General features: G+C 37.7%; 1 protein-coding gene across 3 annotated transcripts; it reads left to right on the forward strand.

Annotated features, from left to right (window-relative positions):
• Positions 1–115: 115 nt before the first annotated feature.
• LOC145994190 (uncharacterized) lies at positions 116–18,432 on the forward strand. Of its 3 annotated transcripts, XM_083130291.1 has the most exons (5): positions 116–240; positions 3,992–4,163; positions 8,386–8,466; positions 11,205–11,466; positions 14,595–18,432. In XM_083130291.1, the coding sequence occupies exons 2-5, from the start codon at positions 4,016–4,018 to the stop codon at positions 16,147–16,149; spliced, it is 2,046 nt and encodes a 681-aa protein (XP_082986417.1). In that variant the 5' UTR covers positions 116–240; positions 3,992–4,015; the 3' UTR covers positions 16,150–18,432. The 3 variants fall into 3 exon arrangements, with proteins under 3 accessions (XP_082986417.1, XP_082986422.1, XP_082986429.1); XM_083130296.1 differs by lacking the exon at positions 8,386–8,466; XM_083130303.1 differs by lacking the exons at positions 3,992–4,163; positions 8,386–8,466 and having other exon boundaries at positions 142–240.
• The last annotated feature ends 805 nt before the right edge of the window (positions 18,433–19,237 follow it).

Consider the following 19,237-nt stretch of genomic DNA (forward strand, 5'->3'; position numbering starts at 1 on the left):
TGAATCTAAATTCGATAATAAATTGCTTTGCTTTTTCTTACTACGGGGGGAATGTGAGTCCAAGCAAGAGTTCCGAATAAACAACGCATGCGCCAACCTGTTATTTCTAGAGCACATCAATACGGGGCGGGTGGACTGAAGCTAGTACGAGACGCTAGCTAGGTTGAAGGTGCAACGTGCGATTCTACGCTTTAATCGTCAAAATGGGTATCCTGTTACCCTCCAAGGTCAAACTTAAAGGTAAGCCAAGAAATATTTCATGTAGTCGTAAGCACTGGAGTTATCATTTCTTGCAAGAAAAAAAACAAAACTGTTCTTGTTTATTTCTGTTTCTGCCAGACTGCAGTCGACACGAGAGTGTAGTGAACGCCCCTAGCGGAATGTTGTGGTCTCGTTAGAGCAAGCCAAACTGCAAGATAATTGAAACAAGCTCTTGCCCTTGCACAATCAACAGATGGAAATATCTTCGTAACAACGCTGTAATGGAAAACAGTGTAGCAGTTTTGACAATAATAGTCAAAGTGATAAACACATACTATGCACAAATTTCGCCACAGATACTTTTCCAACGTAACTTCATTGACAGCAACGTAACATGTATACTTAAAACTGTTGATTTGTACAACTCTTGATAATATAAAAATTGCAAGTGTCAAATATTACACAAATAATTATTTCCGTACAAATCCAAATTACAAGCTCGTGTGCAATATCATGTGATATTTTAAAGACTATTTTGAACTTAGAAGGTCACTTTGTAGAGTAAAGTTTAATCATGTTATCAAGCTAACAAGCTTAGATAAGTTTACTATGTATTTTAAAATGTATCAGTCAGATTTATCTTCTTTGTGTGCTTACTTTGCAAATTATGTAGGTCATGCAATAGACGCGATTAGCTAAGAGTGGCTGAAAATCGACGTAAAATAAACAATAGCAACAGCATTTGTTGTATATGTACTACCATGAAGTCAAATATCATTTTGGGGAGCAACAGTACCAATTTACTTTCAGCCATCTCATATATAGGTACTGCTTTAGTACAATGAATTTGAGGGGGATTTGCAGTAGATAATGCCACCTTAACCCGATTTTTCGCCTTTCTATTAGCATTTATTTTAATAGCAATATCAATAGTTCATTTACTTTTTTTACATCAAACTGGATCTAATAATCATCTTTCTATTAATAGTAATATAAATAAAATCCCATTCCACTCCTGAGATATAGATGAAGAAAAAGTAAAGCATGGATAGTGAATCAAGAATCATTCATGAACGTGAAAACGAACCTAAAATAGAACGAGAGGAAGAAAGAGAGAGAATAGAGACAAAAACGGTAAAATGGAGAAATATAGGTTACAAAGGGTTAAGGAGAGAATGATTGATTTGATTCATTTTTCGTCGCTTTTATGTTGTCACCTTTGGTCAATCGCGACAATTCGGGTGAATGCTGATCAGTAGGCTTCGGATAGTTATGCATTTTGCATATAGCATATGCAAATGCATATTTTCAGTGTCTTCAGGATGTATTACATATTTTACGGATTTTTTCTTACAAATGCATATTCTGCGGTTTCTGTCTGAAAAATTCTGGCTACAACCTCCTAAAGGACATTTGCTCTATTCATGAAGGGAAACAAAATGTTGACGGTATTCCAAGCGAACTGCTCGGTTTCCGATTTTTTGAAATTACAACATGCGCCTATTGTTTCTTGTGATGTGGAGAGAGTGTTTTCAAATTATATAAGTATTCTCGTGGATAACAGGGATAAGTTTACTTTTGAGCATCTGAAACAATACGTAGTTATTAAATGCAATAGTAACCTTTCATGCTGAGTAGAATGAGAGAGAGCTGGTGAAATTCCACCTTCTGCTAATCGTGACGTTCAGTGAAGTCAGAAACAGTTAGTGGACTTATGATAAAGATACATATACAAAAACCATATGTAAAATATGGTCAATTGTCAGTAAGGTAAGCCAAACCATATTTTTTTACTTATGTAAACAGTGGAATTAATAAATAGTTACAAGCTATGGCTAAATTTTCTGAGTTTGATGTCATTTTAAAATTTTAAATGCATATTTTGATCATTTAAATAGCATATTTTGAGCATTTTAAGAGCATACTGTATTTGCATGCATATTTAAAGGTTTTTAGTGCATAACTATCCGAAGCCTACTGATCAGATAAGATAAATGAAGTGACAATCAGAAGCACACATGGACAACACATACCTAGGTACACGAATCTGACAAAGCATTATTCTGATTGTGGGTCCAGGCACCAAAGTATCAAAATTAATATTTGGCGTTATTTTTCTGTCCATTGGTAATTTTAATTGCGTTGCTGAGCAGTACATTGAGTAACGTTATTACATCACAAAAATAAACGCGTAATTCCAATATAGCAACATTGTGAAAGTGGAGCCATGTATTTATCCTTATTGGTGCTGAGTGCTCCATTACAGCCTCAGCTTTTAACTAGGGTATGGAATTTTTTTATTTCTCGGAGACAGTATACTTTTAGAAGAAATCTAATATCCGGCTAGTTTTAAAAATCGAATGAGGAAATTTCTGACATACATAGTTTTCTTGTTAGGACCCTGTTTCTGGTTTTTGATATAGTTAAGAGGCTTATTCCCTGTGAGATGGGCAAAAATATATATGCTGATCTGACCATAATATAAAATCAATCACTCATTAATAGTGAATATAAAGGATTAGAAAAGGGCACCGTTATAGTGTACTCGTTGTGTATAAAAGAAATAACTTCATGAATTCATTTTACTAAAAAAATAAAAGCGTTCTAACTGTTCCCGATGCAAAAGGACGCTTTATTTCCGAGCAGTGAACAAACGTTTGTTTGGAATAAAATCTTTTCCAGTTCAAAATTAAACTATACTCATTCCACTGTAAGAACGAAGTTAATGTAAACAAAAGCACGTGGTTTGTGAGAAGCAGTTCCTTTTCTGTAGGTTAGTTCTGGTGTTATTTTGCCCAGGAAGATATTGATTGTAGCTATGATAAGGTTCCACAACTGAATATAGCAGCAGTTTTTATCACGTGCACTCATGGCGTATTTAGGGGGTCAGGGGATCCGGACCGTCCCATCCCCGAAAGACTTGCCAAGTAAAATTAAATAATGGAAATATACGTTTAGCATTTTTGTACAATAGAGTTATTTATTTCCGGCACCTTACTGGAAGGTAAGGATTATATTGGGAAAATTTATGTACACTGTTACTTATAATAATATACATAAAATATTAATCAGGAACTTTACTTTTCGTCAACTAGATCTAATATCCTGTTTTGTTGTCCAATTCTTTATTATTTTGACATTAATTTCCTTGCTATGATAGTTGTTTTCACACATGTTTTGGTGATCTTAACTACCATGTAAGGTAGATAATGAATACGTGCTGTTATATCGCTTTTGTATACCGTATTTACCTATTCATGTAATAATACAATATTAATTTATATATTGTTATGATTACACGTATATTAACATATTAATTTAAACATTTATATTATTATTATGGGTAGGAAAGAAGAGTTTACAGAATTCTTGTTGGAAAATCTGATAGTAAGAGACCTGTAGGAAGGCTAAGACGAAGATGGAGGGATACCGTTGAGATGAACCTAAATTAAATCTGTAAGGGTGGAAAAGATTGGATTGATCTTACCCAGGATAGAGACAGATGGGAGGCTTGTGTTGCTGCAGCCATAAATCTTCGGGTTTAAGAAGGCTAGAGAGTTAGTTATATTATTATTATTTCTGAAACGCTTGGTTTGGCCCTCTTCCCTCGAAATATTTCTAGATGCGTGCCTGCATGTATTATGTTCCTATGCGTAAGTTTTCAGCAGAGCTGCCATTGGAATAATCAATAAGATTTTCCGCAAGCCGCGTTTAGTTGTTTACATTGACTACGTTGTTACGGAGAAGAAGCAACCGAGTTTTCTGAAGCAAGACTTCCGTTTACTTGCAGGTAGCTGATTGGTTCAATGGAGGGATGAGTTTACTTGGAAGTTCGCCAAAGTCCAGAGTAGCAGCGGCTCTGCTTGCGGTAGGCCTTTTCTCCATCCTCTACTATTACGATTCCTTGAGTCTCGACAGCATCCACAGGAACTTCTTTTCCAGGAACGAACCGCAAGATATCGGTAAGAATTTACAGCCTACCCTCAATGGAGTCCTTATGTGGGAGCAGGGTTGCCACCTTTCGATAAACATTGGGTGGGCTCAAACACTTCAGTTAAAAGTTCACAAAAAAAATCTTATCAATCCTTCCTTAACATGTATGTGATATTAATGGACACCAAAAATGCATCATTACTTATTGTTTTTAAAACATCTGGTTATAAAAATGTGAATTTTTAAAGATTTAGGTCATTTTTTCAAGTGTTAAATCATGATTTGGTCATTTTTCACGTTGTATGTCTTTTTCTGGTCTTTTTTTTTGCGCAATTGCAAAAAACGTAATGTAATTGCATTACGTTTTACTCGCTCATTTTCAGCCAGGATCTGACATTTATTCGGTAACAATGAAAACAAGAAATCTATCGCCAAGCGATTTTAGGAACAAAGCAACATGCCGCTTGACTTTACCTACTGCAATAATTCTGAATAAGATTTTTTTACGATTTTATACCTAAAATTCACATACACCTCGTAAATTCAGTTCTAACGTTATAGAAGTAAGAACTGTGCCGTACTAACTCATACCCTGAAATAAAAACAAAATTTTAGTGATTTTTAGGAAATTTTATTTATATTTTAGGTCATCAAAATCCGGGCCTTAATAATGACATAATAATAATAATAATAATAATAAAAACAACAACACAACAAATTATTGGGTGAGCTCTGGCCCCACGGGGCGATAAGTTGTATCCAATGTGTGGGAGATACGTCAGTGTTGTTACCAGAAATGTTTTTAATAAAATAATTTACTGCCTTGGTCAGCATATTTAAATTTTTCATAATCATGGAAACAAGGCTTAATGGTGTTATAATTCCCAATTAGAACTTTAAATTCCCTCAAGAAAGCAAAAATAACTCTAGGAACTAAAAATTCCCATAGATGCAAATAAATACTGGTAAAAATACTTTAACACATTTTTAAAGGAATTGTGAAAGCAAAAATTCTTTATAAGAAGCAAACAATAATCCACCGTAAATGAACAATACTTGGTAGAGACAAGAATTTCCCTCCCAGAAATTTAAAGAATCTTCTGGAAAGCAACAATTTCTTCCTGAAAGCAAAATGTTGCTAAAGAAGCGCATACGCAAATCCGTCTTGCGTTAAAAGCAACACAATTCCAACAGAAATCCAAATTGTGTCTTGAAAGAGAAATCCCATCTTGGAAGCAAGTAATTCCTCGTAGAAGCTTAAACCGACCATAGAGTGTAAATATCCCTTTTATGACCTTAACGACATTTTGCGAGAAATATTACAATTCAACAATCAATGTTGCCATGAATTCATGTGCATATTTTTTTTTAGAAATTAATTGTATTCTATTTTAATATCCAAATCAGTTGTTGGTCAAGTATTTAGGAATGTTCCTAATCACGATGAAACTCGAAATTTCCACAAGTTATTCAGGTCGGTTTTATGTCCATGTCATGAAGTATTTTCTGCATTATGAACGAACTTTCATATGGACACTGATTACAACTTTTAGACTATCGTCACAGATTTTGATACAGGATAACATAATTGGTTATTAACGATAGAGATGATTGAATTGCAATACTCAATTGTAACTAAAGGCGTTAGTCAAACTTCGAACTAGTTTTGAACTTTTAGGCAGAAATAAAATAGGAATGCAGAAAGAATAGAAAATTTTCATTCCCGTTCATTAGTTTATAATTGTGTCACACTTTAGGAAAATAAGATTGGGCAAATCATAATGATTCGGATAGTGAAGATTTAAAATGTAGGATTCGGAATTCGGATATCCGATCCAGGATCCAAATTCCTCTGGATCTGGATACTTTTATTGGAAAAATGCAGATCAAGATTCGAATACCAATCCCTGAGAAAAACCCTTGTTTAACCTTATATGAAACCAGGAAGTAGGATAAAATAAGACACGGTCGAAACTGAGACACAGTTTCTAATAGTTTTTCACCTCACACGTCTTCAAGAGAAAAACTAAACGAAAAATCTTGCCTTTTTAACCTCAATTTTGCAGGACTTTTGTTGAAAAAATTGCGTATTTTTTTTACCCCGTCTAAGATACCTTGAAAATTTCCCACGTCGTTGGAAATTCCACTTCGATCTACCATCGCTTGCGTGTGTTACGCTGACTCCAATCCGGGACACTTGAACGTGTAACAGACGTGATGGAAACCAGATGCAGAAAAGTTATCCATGCATGTGATTCTAGACGTATGCAGACGTATCTCATCCGTGTTTCCATATCCAACCTTTTTCACGCTTTTAGCGGCGACTTCTCTGGTAACGAACCAATTTACGAATGGTTTGCCAATGTTCAGATATAGCTGTAGAAATTCTTTTGGAAACAAGAAGAGCCTCCGTGAGATGTTCATTAGAGAGGGGTCATAAACCTCTTTGGAAATTGAAACTCTTCAAATTTTGTAACGTACAAACGCCAAAGTTTGTTTCAAGTCCGCTTTTAAATATTCTACAACTCTAATTGCTGTTGATATTCATAGGGTAAATTGTATCAAAGTTAAAAAGACTTTTAAAAAACTACTGAACTCTCTGCTACTTTTGCATGTGAAAAAGTTGTTTCTGACAATGTAAAACACTAATATAGAAAGTAAAGGAACTAAACGCACTACCATAGGCGGCTGTGCAGGATTACGATGGTGCCACATGTGGGAAAAGCAAAACTAGAGCCGGACAATAGGCGCTGGTTACCGCGCACTGTATGGCAACTTCAACCGGGCTGCGTTGCCTAGTTCGAGCGTCAGACCGACCTCTCTCCGGGGCGCTTTTGCGTCATCCTTGACCTTTCGAGCAAATACTATCAGTTTGTATCACATGGATTACAAAGACCAACTATACAACGAGATATTTCATTCTCTTAAACCTCCGAACACACCCGGGGTTGTACTCCGAAGTGGCAACAGCGCGAATTTCTTTCTGTCATCCGCCTACTTTCACGACCTTGCGTTTTGTAATTTTATGCATCTCTATCTGAAGAATTTGATAAATAATTAGCGGATAGGAAGCCATATCGAGTCTATGAGAATGCATTGTTTTGTGGTTCATTACAAACATACTTCTGGTCATTCTCAGTTAACTAAACAGAACGCAATCATTCAAATCGCAAGAAAGTCAGTGGCGTCGCGTGCGGTTCGCATACGAGTGTTCACAATAATGTTTTTGTACTGAATGCAGATTTACTCCTCTCCCTTGTAATAACAGTTCAATTTATTTTCAACAATTTCCCCCAAAATTCACGCTATATTTGAAGTAATACAAGAAGGACCTAGGGGAAATTGTCCCTCTCCCCCTTAAAATACTCCAGGTTTAGCGAATTCTCGCTAAAGTTTGCAACTACGTATGTAGCACAGACATTTTCGAATCCCCTAGACATGCCTTGAATATGGTGCACTCTGGTGCCGAATGTAAGAAGTATTTCCGCTTGCATCAGTGTTAGCACAGCGAACTGAAGATCTTCGGGGTATAGTGGCCAACAGCCCCTAAGCTGTCAGCTCTATGCAACACGCACAGCAGTTGTGTTCAACGCCCTCCGTGGAACACCGTGGGAGTCAGTGTTACTAACTATCTAGAGGAGTTATCAACGTGAAGGAAGTCGTGTCAGAGTAAATTGTGTGTATATAGTCGTACATCAAACATAGTATTTTTTCGAATAAATATACGTATGTGTGTGTGCATTTAATATGTACGTAATTTAAGACATATACATGAGTGTTCATGTGCTCATGCGAACATTATCAGGCGACGCGCCTGAAGAAAGTAATACTCTTTATACCAATAAAGGTTTGTTCACAAAGCCACAAAATATGATCACAATCTTTCCTAAAAGGAATGGATTATCATGTATCATAATATACGGCAAGAGATCTAAGGCAATAAAGTGTTCAACAGTTTTCATGCAATACTTTCACAACGTTCTTCATATTGAAGACTGTTTAATTCTAGACGATTAGAGGACTGAAACAAACTGCATAAATTTAGCAGAATGAAAAGGATGAGTCCAAAATATACTTACAAATAAGGTAAACGAGTATATGTTTCTGCATGTCCCTATCAAGTTATGTAGTAAGTTTCATTTTGCAGAGAGGCTACAACTAATTCATTTCTTACATCCAGACTGAAAATAATTCGTGTTTTAACATGGAATTTCCCACAAGACAATCTAATCTTTCACCTTAACATTCCAGATCACAAGTCAAACACCACAAACTTAGGAAGTGACACCACCATGAAACCGTTAGAAAGCAAAAACGACATTTACTCAATAAGTAAGTATACGAAAAATACCCAAACCAGAGTGTTTGTAAAAAATAATCACAAACCTAAGTAATGAAGGATAACGACATTCACAATGTGAACTTTGAACCCATTTCGTGATAGTCAGTCAACCTATTCTGTAATGAATGAAACTGTGTATTTTTTCCAAAAATAGATTCGACCAGCAGAGTGCCCAAACAGCTGGCTATGCTTATGGCATATCTTTGTCAGTGGCGTAGCGTTATAGTACGCCCATACGCCCGGCGTTCCCCGATTTAAAATTTCAAAAATACGTAAATACTGTAAATATAAAGTAAATATTGACTAATTTCATCATATATGTTTGACCTTCATGGCATTTTAATAGCTATTTTTCTTGATCCGCTTGCAACGCTCCACTAACAACACTCGTTCTAGCATTTTTTTTCAATGCCTTTCCTGCCTGGACGCCGGGCAGGTTCGGCGTAAAGAACTCTATATTCCTTGCTGTCTTTCTGGAGGGAAAGCTTGGACAGGATGGATCTCTACGTCACGCGTGCAAATGTTCTCTCGTACGCCAGCGTATGGAGCAGAGGGCTACGTGATTGGTTCATGTCACCCTTCCTGCATTTTGAAACAGACGACAGCGGTAGAATTCCTACCCGGTTCTTCGCACTCGTGCTATGTGATGCTACAATGCGCAATATTGACTGACGTAACTTTACCAAACCCAAATATACCGTTTCTTAATGACCATTGCATTATATATTTATCGCACGAACAGCGATGTGTATTAAAAACTAAAAGATCAACATAGTTTTTGTCAAATAAGTTGGTGAAGTCCTCGTGGTAGAAGTTCAGCCTGTGCTTGCTCTACCACTTAACCCGCAAAACTATTATTTTTTTTATTATTATTATTTTTTCGTTAGTATCAAACTGCTTAATATTGTGTCAATGGAAATGTTTAGCGTTCATTTGAAAACTTTTAACATCGAATGGTCTGTGGACAAAATTATTTTAAAATGTTTATCACCATTCCAAGATGCAAGAAAACAGTGGTCTGAATTACTAATCGGCACTGTTCCTTCAGTAGAGTGTACGATAGTTGGATTATCCACCCACCTCCGTGTCAGAGTGTTTTGCACAGCGCACCAAGACGACAGAGGTCCCTGGTTCGAATCCCGGAGTTAGCAAGGGTGTTCTTCATGAGTGTCCCTTCATCAACTTCATAAATATCATCACTCATATTCATATTCGCGATTAACCAAAAGTGGTAGAAAAGCGAAGTAAAATAAACCAAATCAATCAGTAGTTGGATCGCCCACAACAATGACGTCTACTGTTGTTCAGATTCAGGTAGGTTTTCTAGTGACTTGCGTCATACCGAAAAGTATAAAACACCAGAGTTCAAAACATTTGTGGCATAGTGAGGCATCTCATTTTCTAGCTAAAACATGCATAGATGATGTTTTATTGAAAACCTAGCTGACTTCAGACAAAAACAATACCTGTGGTGACTAATTCCATAAGTAAATTATTAAGCAAAAAAGGGCCGATCCTTCCTTCGGACTTCCCGTTCCCTCCCGAAATGCCCATGCTACGCCACTGATCTTTGTAGTAGCCAATCCCATAGGCGTAACTTGGCAGGGACAAGGGAGCACCTACCAAATTTCCAGGTTTATTAAAATTTACATTAGGTGAATTTTTTAAATCTTTCTGGAACCTGAGTATCATGTTCTGGCCCCCAAAATTTAGGACCCACTGTGCCCAAGTGATGCCATTGGTCAATACAATATTTTAGCATTTGTTTATGCGCCCCCCTTGCGGTACGCTAACCATGACTTCAGGGATGGTAACGCAAACATGAAACTTCAGGATTTAAATCAGTGGCGTATACTGAATCCACGATCTGGGATATCTCACTATCAATAGAAATACGTTTACCAACTCCTAAGAAATCAGGTTGCCAACTCATAGCAAATCAGGTTGCCAACTCATAGGAAATCAGGTTGCCAACTCATAGGAAATCAGGTTGCTAACTCATAAGAAATCAGGTTGCTAACTCATAAGAAATCAGGTTGCCAACTCATAAGAAATCAGGTTGCCAACTCATAAGAAATCAGGTTGCCAACTCATAGGAAATCAGGTTGCCAACTCATAGGAAATCAGGTTGCCAACTCATAGGAAATCAGGTTGCCAACTCATAGGAAATCAGGTTGCCAACTCCAAAATCACCATCATCATTTCACTGATATGAATAATATTATTTACAATTTCTGATCGATTTTCCTCCCGTATTTCATTCTCTAGACTTCAGGCTTCGCAGATAGCCTAGCTAGCCTAGAATATACGCTCCTGATTTAAATGTATATTTCATCGTTCCTTCAGGTCGGCCTCAGTGGCGAAGTGGTTAGCGCGCTACGACGGCGTAGGTTCCGGGTTCGAATCCCGGACTGCACATTGGTGTACTTTGTGAGTGTTTATTCATCAATTCCTTCATATCATCACTCTCCGCGATTATCCCGTGGTAGAAAAGCGAAGTGAAATAAACCAAATCAATCATCACATATCGTCATTGTAGCTAAAATTTCAGGAAGGCGACTATAGAAAAAAAAATCAAATAATTTTTCCTTAATAAAATTAAGCCATTTTAAAATTGTGTTGTTAATTACTGAAACAAAAATTTCGTTAAAAGTGTCTTAAATATTGTGAAAGTTTGAAGTCTGGTTGATCAATGCAGTTTTTGTTGAGACTTTTGTTGGGATTTCAGGTCAAGGTTACTTGGTATGGAGTCCAAGCTGCCGTATTCCCGACGTCGACCCCTTCCACCCAACCATCAGGAAGTTCGTCAAAAAGGCTGACCCCATTAAGTGCTCTTCCGAGTCGCCCCTAACGTACACGAGAGGCCAGACTCTTATCCTAAACAGCAAACTCAACCATCGTCGAGGAAGACTAACCTGTTGCTATTTTCAAATCACAAGGGTGACGGAGGATGACGTCAAATACTCGGATAATGCGGACAACAAATTTCAGTAAGTGCATTTCCGCTGCTCACTACAGCACGTCGAATGCGTTTACTAGCTTTGTGTGTGTGTTAGCACGGCTTATACTCGAATTTCCGCTTTCAATTCCTATCATTGCATGATATTATTGTGTTGTTGCACGAATTGTAGCACTTTTTATGTTTTTACTGGATCCTGTGAGTGTATATCAGTTTCGTCACGCTACAATATTTGTCGTATGTTTTTCTTTCGTTCGGTTTTGTTTTTTTGCACATTGCCATCTAGCGTTGAAGTAGAAAAACAATGTACGTATAGTTGGGATACAAGTAACTCCTTGTGCTAATTAGATGTCGCTCGTGGACGAAGACCACAATTTAACTAAGAGAGAACGAATCTCCCCTCGGCTATTTTATCTAGGGTTCAAACACTGTCTAGAACTAGCTGAACAAGAGTTGTTTTGAGGAACAAGCAGTGATGTGCCTCTACACGTAATGAACGATTGCCTACAGTCTACGTGTAGACCAAGGTCCGTGAAGACTTTCTCCTACCCAACTTCTCAGGCAGGGAGGAAGACTGATTCCATGGATCTTGCATGTAGACTATGTAAACAACATGGCGCTGCGTTTCAAATGTTGAAGTAGTGTGAAAGTGTGCCTTGTATTATTTTTTACAATCACAGACAATTTTTACTAAGTGCCAAACAGAATGTATGAAATATGCTAGTGATTAATTGAAAAATATACTATTCTTGTACATGGGATTATTTAACAGTTGTTTGAACAGCTCGCTACGACGCCTGAGGTCCTAGGTTCGAATCCCAGCCTGGGCATGACATGGGTGATCTTTGCGAATGCCCCTTCATCAATTTCATCATATCATCCCTCATCCTCATCTTCGTGATTAGCCAAAATTGGCAGTAAAGCAAAGTAAAATAAACCAAATCAAACAACATTAATAGAATCGTTACAACTCAGAAGTGTCAGTGACTTGATTAACTGCTTTTCTACTCTTAACGTTTTTACTTTGGGAGGGGAAGGAGGGTTCAAAAATAAAAATCCATAGGTTCCTTTCAGCTGAAAGCCTATATTATATACTTGTGAGTGCCTTCCAAGCGCCATGCTGCCCCACCCCACTTGCATGGTGTGTTGCATACTCTGTTAGGCGCAATCACTGTGAAAACTAGTTTGCTTCATTCTGGTAGCAGCCTTTATGTGAAATGCATTAAGGGCCATTTTGTAACACACGTTATAAGAGCCTAATTTGTTTTGCATTGTAAGTACAGTTACAGAAAAATTGAACTCGGGTTCATACTTTCTTATCTTCCAACTAATATAATTTGAAACATAAATATATAGGTTCGTACTTATAATTTGCTAGCAATATTACTGATTCAATGAGGAAATGGAGATTGGATGCACATTAAAACTTTTGTCACATGGGTGTTTGTGTACCCAACGCACACATATATTTCCAGCACTCATTTCTATGTAATACCCTGAAAACAAATATTAGTTTGTCTTGCATGAAATTGGTCTCTATAAATAATATTTATGTTCACCATAGGATTGCATGTAAATTCTTGGTTTTGTCATATGTAACTGGTCAAAAGAATATATGAAACTAATTATTTTATGTAAAATGTGGCCTATGTATTCAAGAAGACTAAGAAAAAATGTATAAACTTGAAGAATTGTTTAATTTAACCAATAGAGTAATTTGTTTCATTATTAATTCTAATATAGAGTTGTGTATTTATTTGCATTTAAATGTATAAATCGTGTAATAGTGTACACACAAGTGTGTGTGCATGTGTGTTTATATACATAACAGTGGCGGCGATCGGGTTCCAAAACTGCGGGGGCAAGGTGCCAAAACTGGGGGTGGGGGTGGAGGGTCAAGGGCAGTTTCTTCCCCTTGCTAGATAAGATTTAGCATAGTGCTGAGGCAAAAAGTAGGGGGCAACTGCTCCTTCCCCACGTCTCCTTAATCGTTGCCACTGTATTCATATATCACATCAAAACGAAAAATATAAAATCAACAGTCGTATACTACCATGACACAATCTAAGAAGCAGCGGTTCAACATTATATTTAAGTGGCATCAATGGTGGCCATTTATAAATAATTTATTTAAAATTCATTCCTGTACTATCGCTATGAGTTATACCACAGATAAATTTGATTTGTTGTTTTAAGTCCATTTTATGCACAGTAAGGCTAATAATCGGGCCTGGACCTACAGTTTAAAGTGGGTTCCGAACAACTTGTGCCTCCACCGGATATCGAACCCGGGACCCCTTGATTACAAGGCGAAGACGCTACCACTGCGCCATCGGGGAGGCCATACCACAGATAAAGTATTACAGTATAAGCAGAAATGTAACGCAGGCAGCAAACCTTCTGCGCTTTAAATTACTCTCTGCAAGAAGTTCTAATATCCACCGCTGTGAGTAAGTGCATTTCTTAAGGAGGTTGGGATGTGTCACTGAGAAAACAATCAACATGAGAAAAATTGCATCATGATAGGTTCCCGATAGTGTCACTATTCTGCAACCATCAGATACGGCTAGGTATTGTTGCTACAGGCTTCATGCAAGTCTTGATGACATCCTCATGCATTGTTGCCACGGGCCACCTGGATTTTGATCCACAATTGCTTTTCCACCATTGCAAACATGTTTTAGAGCAGTACATATAATGGTCCCAGGTTCGATACCAGGTGGAGGCACAAGTGGTTCGGATTCCACTTTAAACTGTAGGCCCAATCCCGATTAGCCTTACTGTGCATATAGTGGACTTAACAAATCAATCAATTGTACATACACAACAGTACTCGCTGCACCAATCACTTTTGATACTCCACACATCGACATGGGCCCCAAGTGACAATGCTCACCATCTGATAGCACAAGCACGGTGTTATCACCTCTTCCTGACAGTGTTGCCACTTTTAAATTTACAGTCCACGTATATGTACTTTAAAATGCACATTGTTAGGGGCTCTATTTGGCATGAAACTCAAACATTTCACTGATTTGATCTGAAAATTTTAATAGAAAATAATGTAATTGCATATATCCGATCCAACCCTAATTATAACACTTTTGGTAGTGTTAAATTTAAAATATTAAATTGTGTTTGTTTCTTTTGTGTTCTCAGGATCAGCAAAAATTGCACACCATTCAAGGGATCAGTCACTCTGGAGATGATAGAGTTTATCTTAGTTAAATGCAGGGTTGACGGCAAAGAGATCTACAAAAACATGCATTCGTTCATCCCAAACAAGGAAGCAGCCTCGGAGAAAATGAAGAACGCTTCGCAAAGAGTTAACACCACAGACAATCTCAGCGTGCTCATGTTGGGAATCGATTCGGTGTCACGTCTCAACTTGCTGCGTACGATGCCGAAGACAGTGTCTCACCTGAAGCAGAACGGCTGGCTCGAATTTCAAGGTTACAACAAGATCGGCGAGAATACGTTTCCGAATCTACTGGCAGTGCTGACAGGATTGAGCATGGACCAAGCAAAGAAGTCTTGTTGGCCTCAACCGACGCACAAAGTGGACGGTTGTCCATTTTTATGGAAGGACTTCAGCGAGAAGGATTATGTTACCGGTTACGGGGAGGACGAACCCGCGATCTCGACCTTCAACTATCACAAGACGGGTTTCGTGACCAGCCCCACCAACTATTATTTCCGTCCTTTCATGCTGGCAGCAGAAAAGTACCTTCGCATCAAGACTCGAGATTCTCTCAACACTTGCGCTGGGTTTGCTACAGAGGCTGAGCACTTGCTGCACTACGCGACCGAATTTGTGAACACCTTTCATAACACTTTACACTTTGGCTTGTTCTGGACGTCAAGTTTTAGCCACAACTCGATCAACACTCCCGCAGCGATGGATGAGCGTTTTCTACGATTCTTTCACGGTCTGGTGAACACTGGAGCCCTCAATGCTACCATTGTGCTGTTCTTCAGTGACCACGGGATGCGTTTCGGCAAGATCAGAGAAACCTTTCAGGGCTGGATGGAAGATCGGCTACCGTATCTCTTCGTGTGGGTTCCGGAGTGGTTCCAGCAGGTGTATCCTGAGGCTTTCCAGAACCTGTACCGCAACAAGAATAAGCTTATTTCACCCTTCGACGTTCACGAAACTCTCAAAGACATTTTGCACGCGAACTTCAGTGCCGCGACGAGTACTCAAGGTGAAGATGAAAGTGCAAACGTAAACGAAACGAACAATCTATCCGGATGTACAAAATGTCGCAGTTTGTTCCGGGATATTCCGTCCAATAGATCTTGCAGCGATGCTGGAATCGGAGAGCACTGGTGTAGTTGTGTGAGGTACCTGAGTTCCGTGTCCGAGAACGAAGCCATTCGTGCCGCTGTGGCGTTCGTTCTTGGCGAAATAGAGCACAAGCTGAACAGTTCGAACGTATCTTCTTCAAAGTGTGCTGTACTATCCCTTAAAAGGATAGTTCGGGTTGGGATAGAAACGAAAAACAAGACGGACGTGTTTAATAATAAATTTGCTCTTTTGTTCGAGACAGAACCTGGGGAAGCACTGTTCGAAGCTACGGTTCTTCCTGTTCAAAAGCACAAATTCAAACTTTCTGGCACCGTCAGCAGAATCAACTTCTACGGACAACAAAGTAGCTGCATCAATGACGCAGATTTGAAGCAGTACTGCTACTGTAAGACGTCGCAGAGTTGAAGCAGTACTGCTACTGTAAAACGTCGCAGAATTGAAGAAGTACTGCTACTGTAAAACGTCGCAGTGTTAAAGCAGTACTGCTACTGTAAAACGTCGCAGAGTTGAAGCAGTACTACTACTGTAAAACGTCACAGAGTTGAAGCAGTACTGCTACTGTAAAACGTCGCAGAGTTGAAGCAGTACTGCTATAGAGCGACCACAAGGAAAAAAACCCTGGACGAAAAGTCCCCGCGCAGCTTTCCCTTCTTCCGTTCAGCTCGGGCCATAAGGAAGCATGGTCCACTCTCCCCCTCCCCTCCTCCCCTCCTCACGGGAGTACGGTGCACAGGAGTCGCGGGTCTGCTTAGGGTTTTTTTTTTTTGCTTGTGGTTCCACTATAGTTTAAAACGTCGCAGAGTTGAAGCAGTACTGCTACTGTAAAATGTCGCAGAGTTGGAGCAGTACTGCTACTCTAAAATGTCGCAGAGTTGAAGAAGTACTGCTACTCTAAAACGTGAACTGGTGTTCATGGCGGTATTCGTTCTGTAATAATGATCAAGATTTCTGCATTGGCCATATGCATGTATGTCCTTGAGTGAGTGAGCAAGAGAGGGAGTGAGTTCATGCATGTATCTCACGCAGAGATTTCCTACAGGCTAAGCTAAAGTTACATAACTTCTAAAATGTAACATTGAGAATTTTGTGAATGCATTACCTTTTCCGCATACACACACCTACCTGATGATCAATGTGTTACAAATTAGAGAGAGTGTAATACCATTCACATGTAAAGTGTACAGATCTCGGGAAAGCGTGATATTTTTTAGAACAGACATAGTTCCAAACCAATTCCTATGTACAGTCAACTGTAATAAAAATGAGACATCTAGATCCTGAAATACTAGCTTCCGTGCAAGGTGTGTTGCCTAAGTCTACGGCGATAAGTGTGTAATAGTAAAATTTCAATGACAAATTCTATCTCCGCCAACGGACATAACGCTCTACAGGGAAGCGAGTATTTCGGGATCTAGGTGTCTCATTTTTATTGGCGGTGACTGTACAATAGATGCTATCCCTTTAAAAAAAAGTTGGCAATTGGTACTTTTGTATAATATACTACAGCCGCTTATATTATACTTATTTTACGTCGATTGTCTACCTCCATAAGTTAATGACAAATATACAAGTAACAAAAGCAGATTATCTTCAGCAAGTAAATATTGTGTCTGCGCATCAGATTGGCTTGCAAACGTTGTAGGGCTAATCATAGCCCATTTTGATTTGATTTTATGGCAGCAATAAACATAAATTAAAGATTCCAAATACACGACAAAAATGTGTTCGTGTGGTCATTTTAATTACACGATTTCTGTATGTCAAACTGCTGTCATTTTGACGGATAAAGCACACTTTACAAGTTTCTGAAGCTAATTCTTGTTCATAATGATATATTTTTTATCTGTGTTTTATTACTTTGTATTTTGATATAATGTCTCTGTTAAATGCAACTAGGTAGATGAGAATATCAGCATAACTATTTACAATATTTATAAAGATAATTTCCTGTTAAACAATTAACCTCCAAGTTATTTGTACCAAAAAAGTGTTCACGATCGCTCACCATGTATTATTGTATGTGATTTATGTGGATGTATGTTTCCTTATCTTTCATTGTGATCATAAGTTCGCTAATAATGTAACTAGCAGACTACAATTGGGAAATTCTGAATTTATGCTTAGCGTCTATCAATAAGAATAAACCGCCGCAGTATGATTCTGTAGTCACCACAAATACTTCCAAACTTACAATTTAATGAAACTGTGTTCTTCTGTACATGCTGACTGCTTGTATTCTGGCAGATATCGTAAAGCTATCAAAATCTTTCTCGCAAAGGAGATAGACTTAAATGAAAATATATCTTTGTTATATTTTAGAAGTTATAATGTTCTTTTTCTATATGCATCTTCATGCATTAGTATGGCAACGTGTGTGCATATATAGCTAATGGACGTATATTAAACCTAACAGCATATTGCTGTCCATATATTCTCAGACGTTATTTTTGTTATGGTAATTTGTGATTCTTACGATTTGTGTGTAAATTCTTGAATCTATTTTCTTGAACTGTTCTATGCCATAGCTGATGGCCTTGTCAATATTCTGTGTTTCACTATTTATGCGGGTTCATTGCACCGAAGTGCTTAAAACTTTTTGAAAGTATATATTGTTCCACTGTCTGTGATAGAAGAATGTGAGAGAATGTTTTAACTGTTCTACACAAGAACATAAATAATTGTTCATAAGCGTACAATCTAAATAAATATCACTATATTTTTATGTTATTAGGTATGCTTATTCTTTAAACCCATGTTGTGCCCATTATCTCTTTAGCTTGACACTATTTGACCTATTTTCCAATATTATCGCTTATCGAACTTTTCTTTGTGTGAAACAATGAGGAGAATGTTTTGTTTACTACCTGATTATTTACGTATTATAATTAATCAGAACAGGGACGATTTGTTCTTATTTTTTTAACAAAAGGGAAAGGTTTGGAGAAAAAAATAATCAGAAAAATAGATGTAATTAGAAAAATTAAAATACTGCAAAGTGAATAGCCATGGATGTCCGCAGAGTTTTTCTAGGGAAGGACAGGTAAGGTGTTCTCCAGGGTGGGGGAAAACAAAACATATTTTCCCCCATAATTGGGTCACCCCCTCAAAAAACATTCCTTGAGTTTGAAGTTATCATGTTGTTGCAACGCTCTTACAATAATTAACATAATTTCTGTAACAAAAATTAAAGTCTACATGTAAATTAACATAATGGAAAGGCAGAGGTCCTGGGTTTATATCATTTGGTTTCGTTGTATTGTTATCTCCTGTATTTTATTATTTATTTTTGTCGAAATGAATCTAGAGATAGAGAAGGGAAATAAACGTAACGAAACATTTGTAATACTGAATGATACATAACCGAAGTGTTCAATTTAACAAATAATTTAGAGAGGAAGAATTTCAAAAACTTATTTTTCTACAATTTAGATATACGTGCTTTTAAGTTCTTCTATGACTTGAGCTGAAATTTTTCATTGTAGAAAGCCTACAG

This window comes from Lepisma saccharinum, chromosome 1 (assembly GCF_977018435.1).
Source record: "Lepisma saccharinum chromosome 1, izLepSacc3.1, whole genome shotgun sequence".
NCBI lineage: Eukaryota > Metazoa > Arthropoda > Insecta > Zygentoma > Lepismatidae > Lepisma > Lepisma saccharinum.

What these genes read in the sequence shown, in the direction of transcription:
- LOC145994190 (XM_083130291.1), top strand. Translation starts at nt 4,016, where the DNA reads ATGAGTTTACTTGGAAGTTCGCCAAAGTCCAGAGTAGCAGCGGCTCTG. An exon ending in GAACGAACCGCAAGATATCG is followed by an intron (nt 4,164 to 8,385) that starts GTAAGAATTTAC and finishes TTAACATTCCAG; the next exon opens with ATCACAAGTCAAACACCACA. An exon ending in AAACGACATTTACTCAATAA is followed by an intron (nt 8,467 to 11,204) that starts GTAAGTATACGA and finishes TTGGGATTTCAG; the next exon opens with GTCAAGGTTACTTGGTATGG.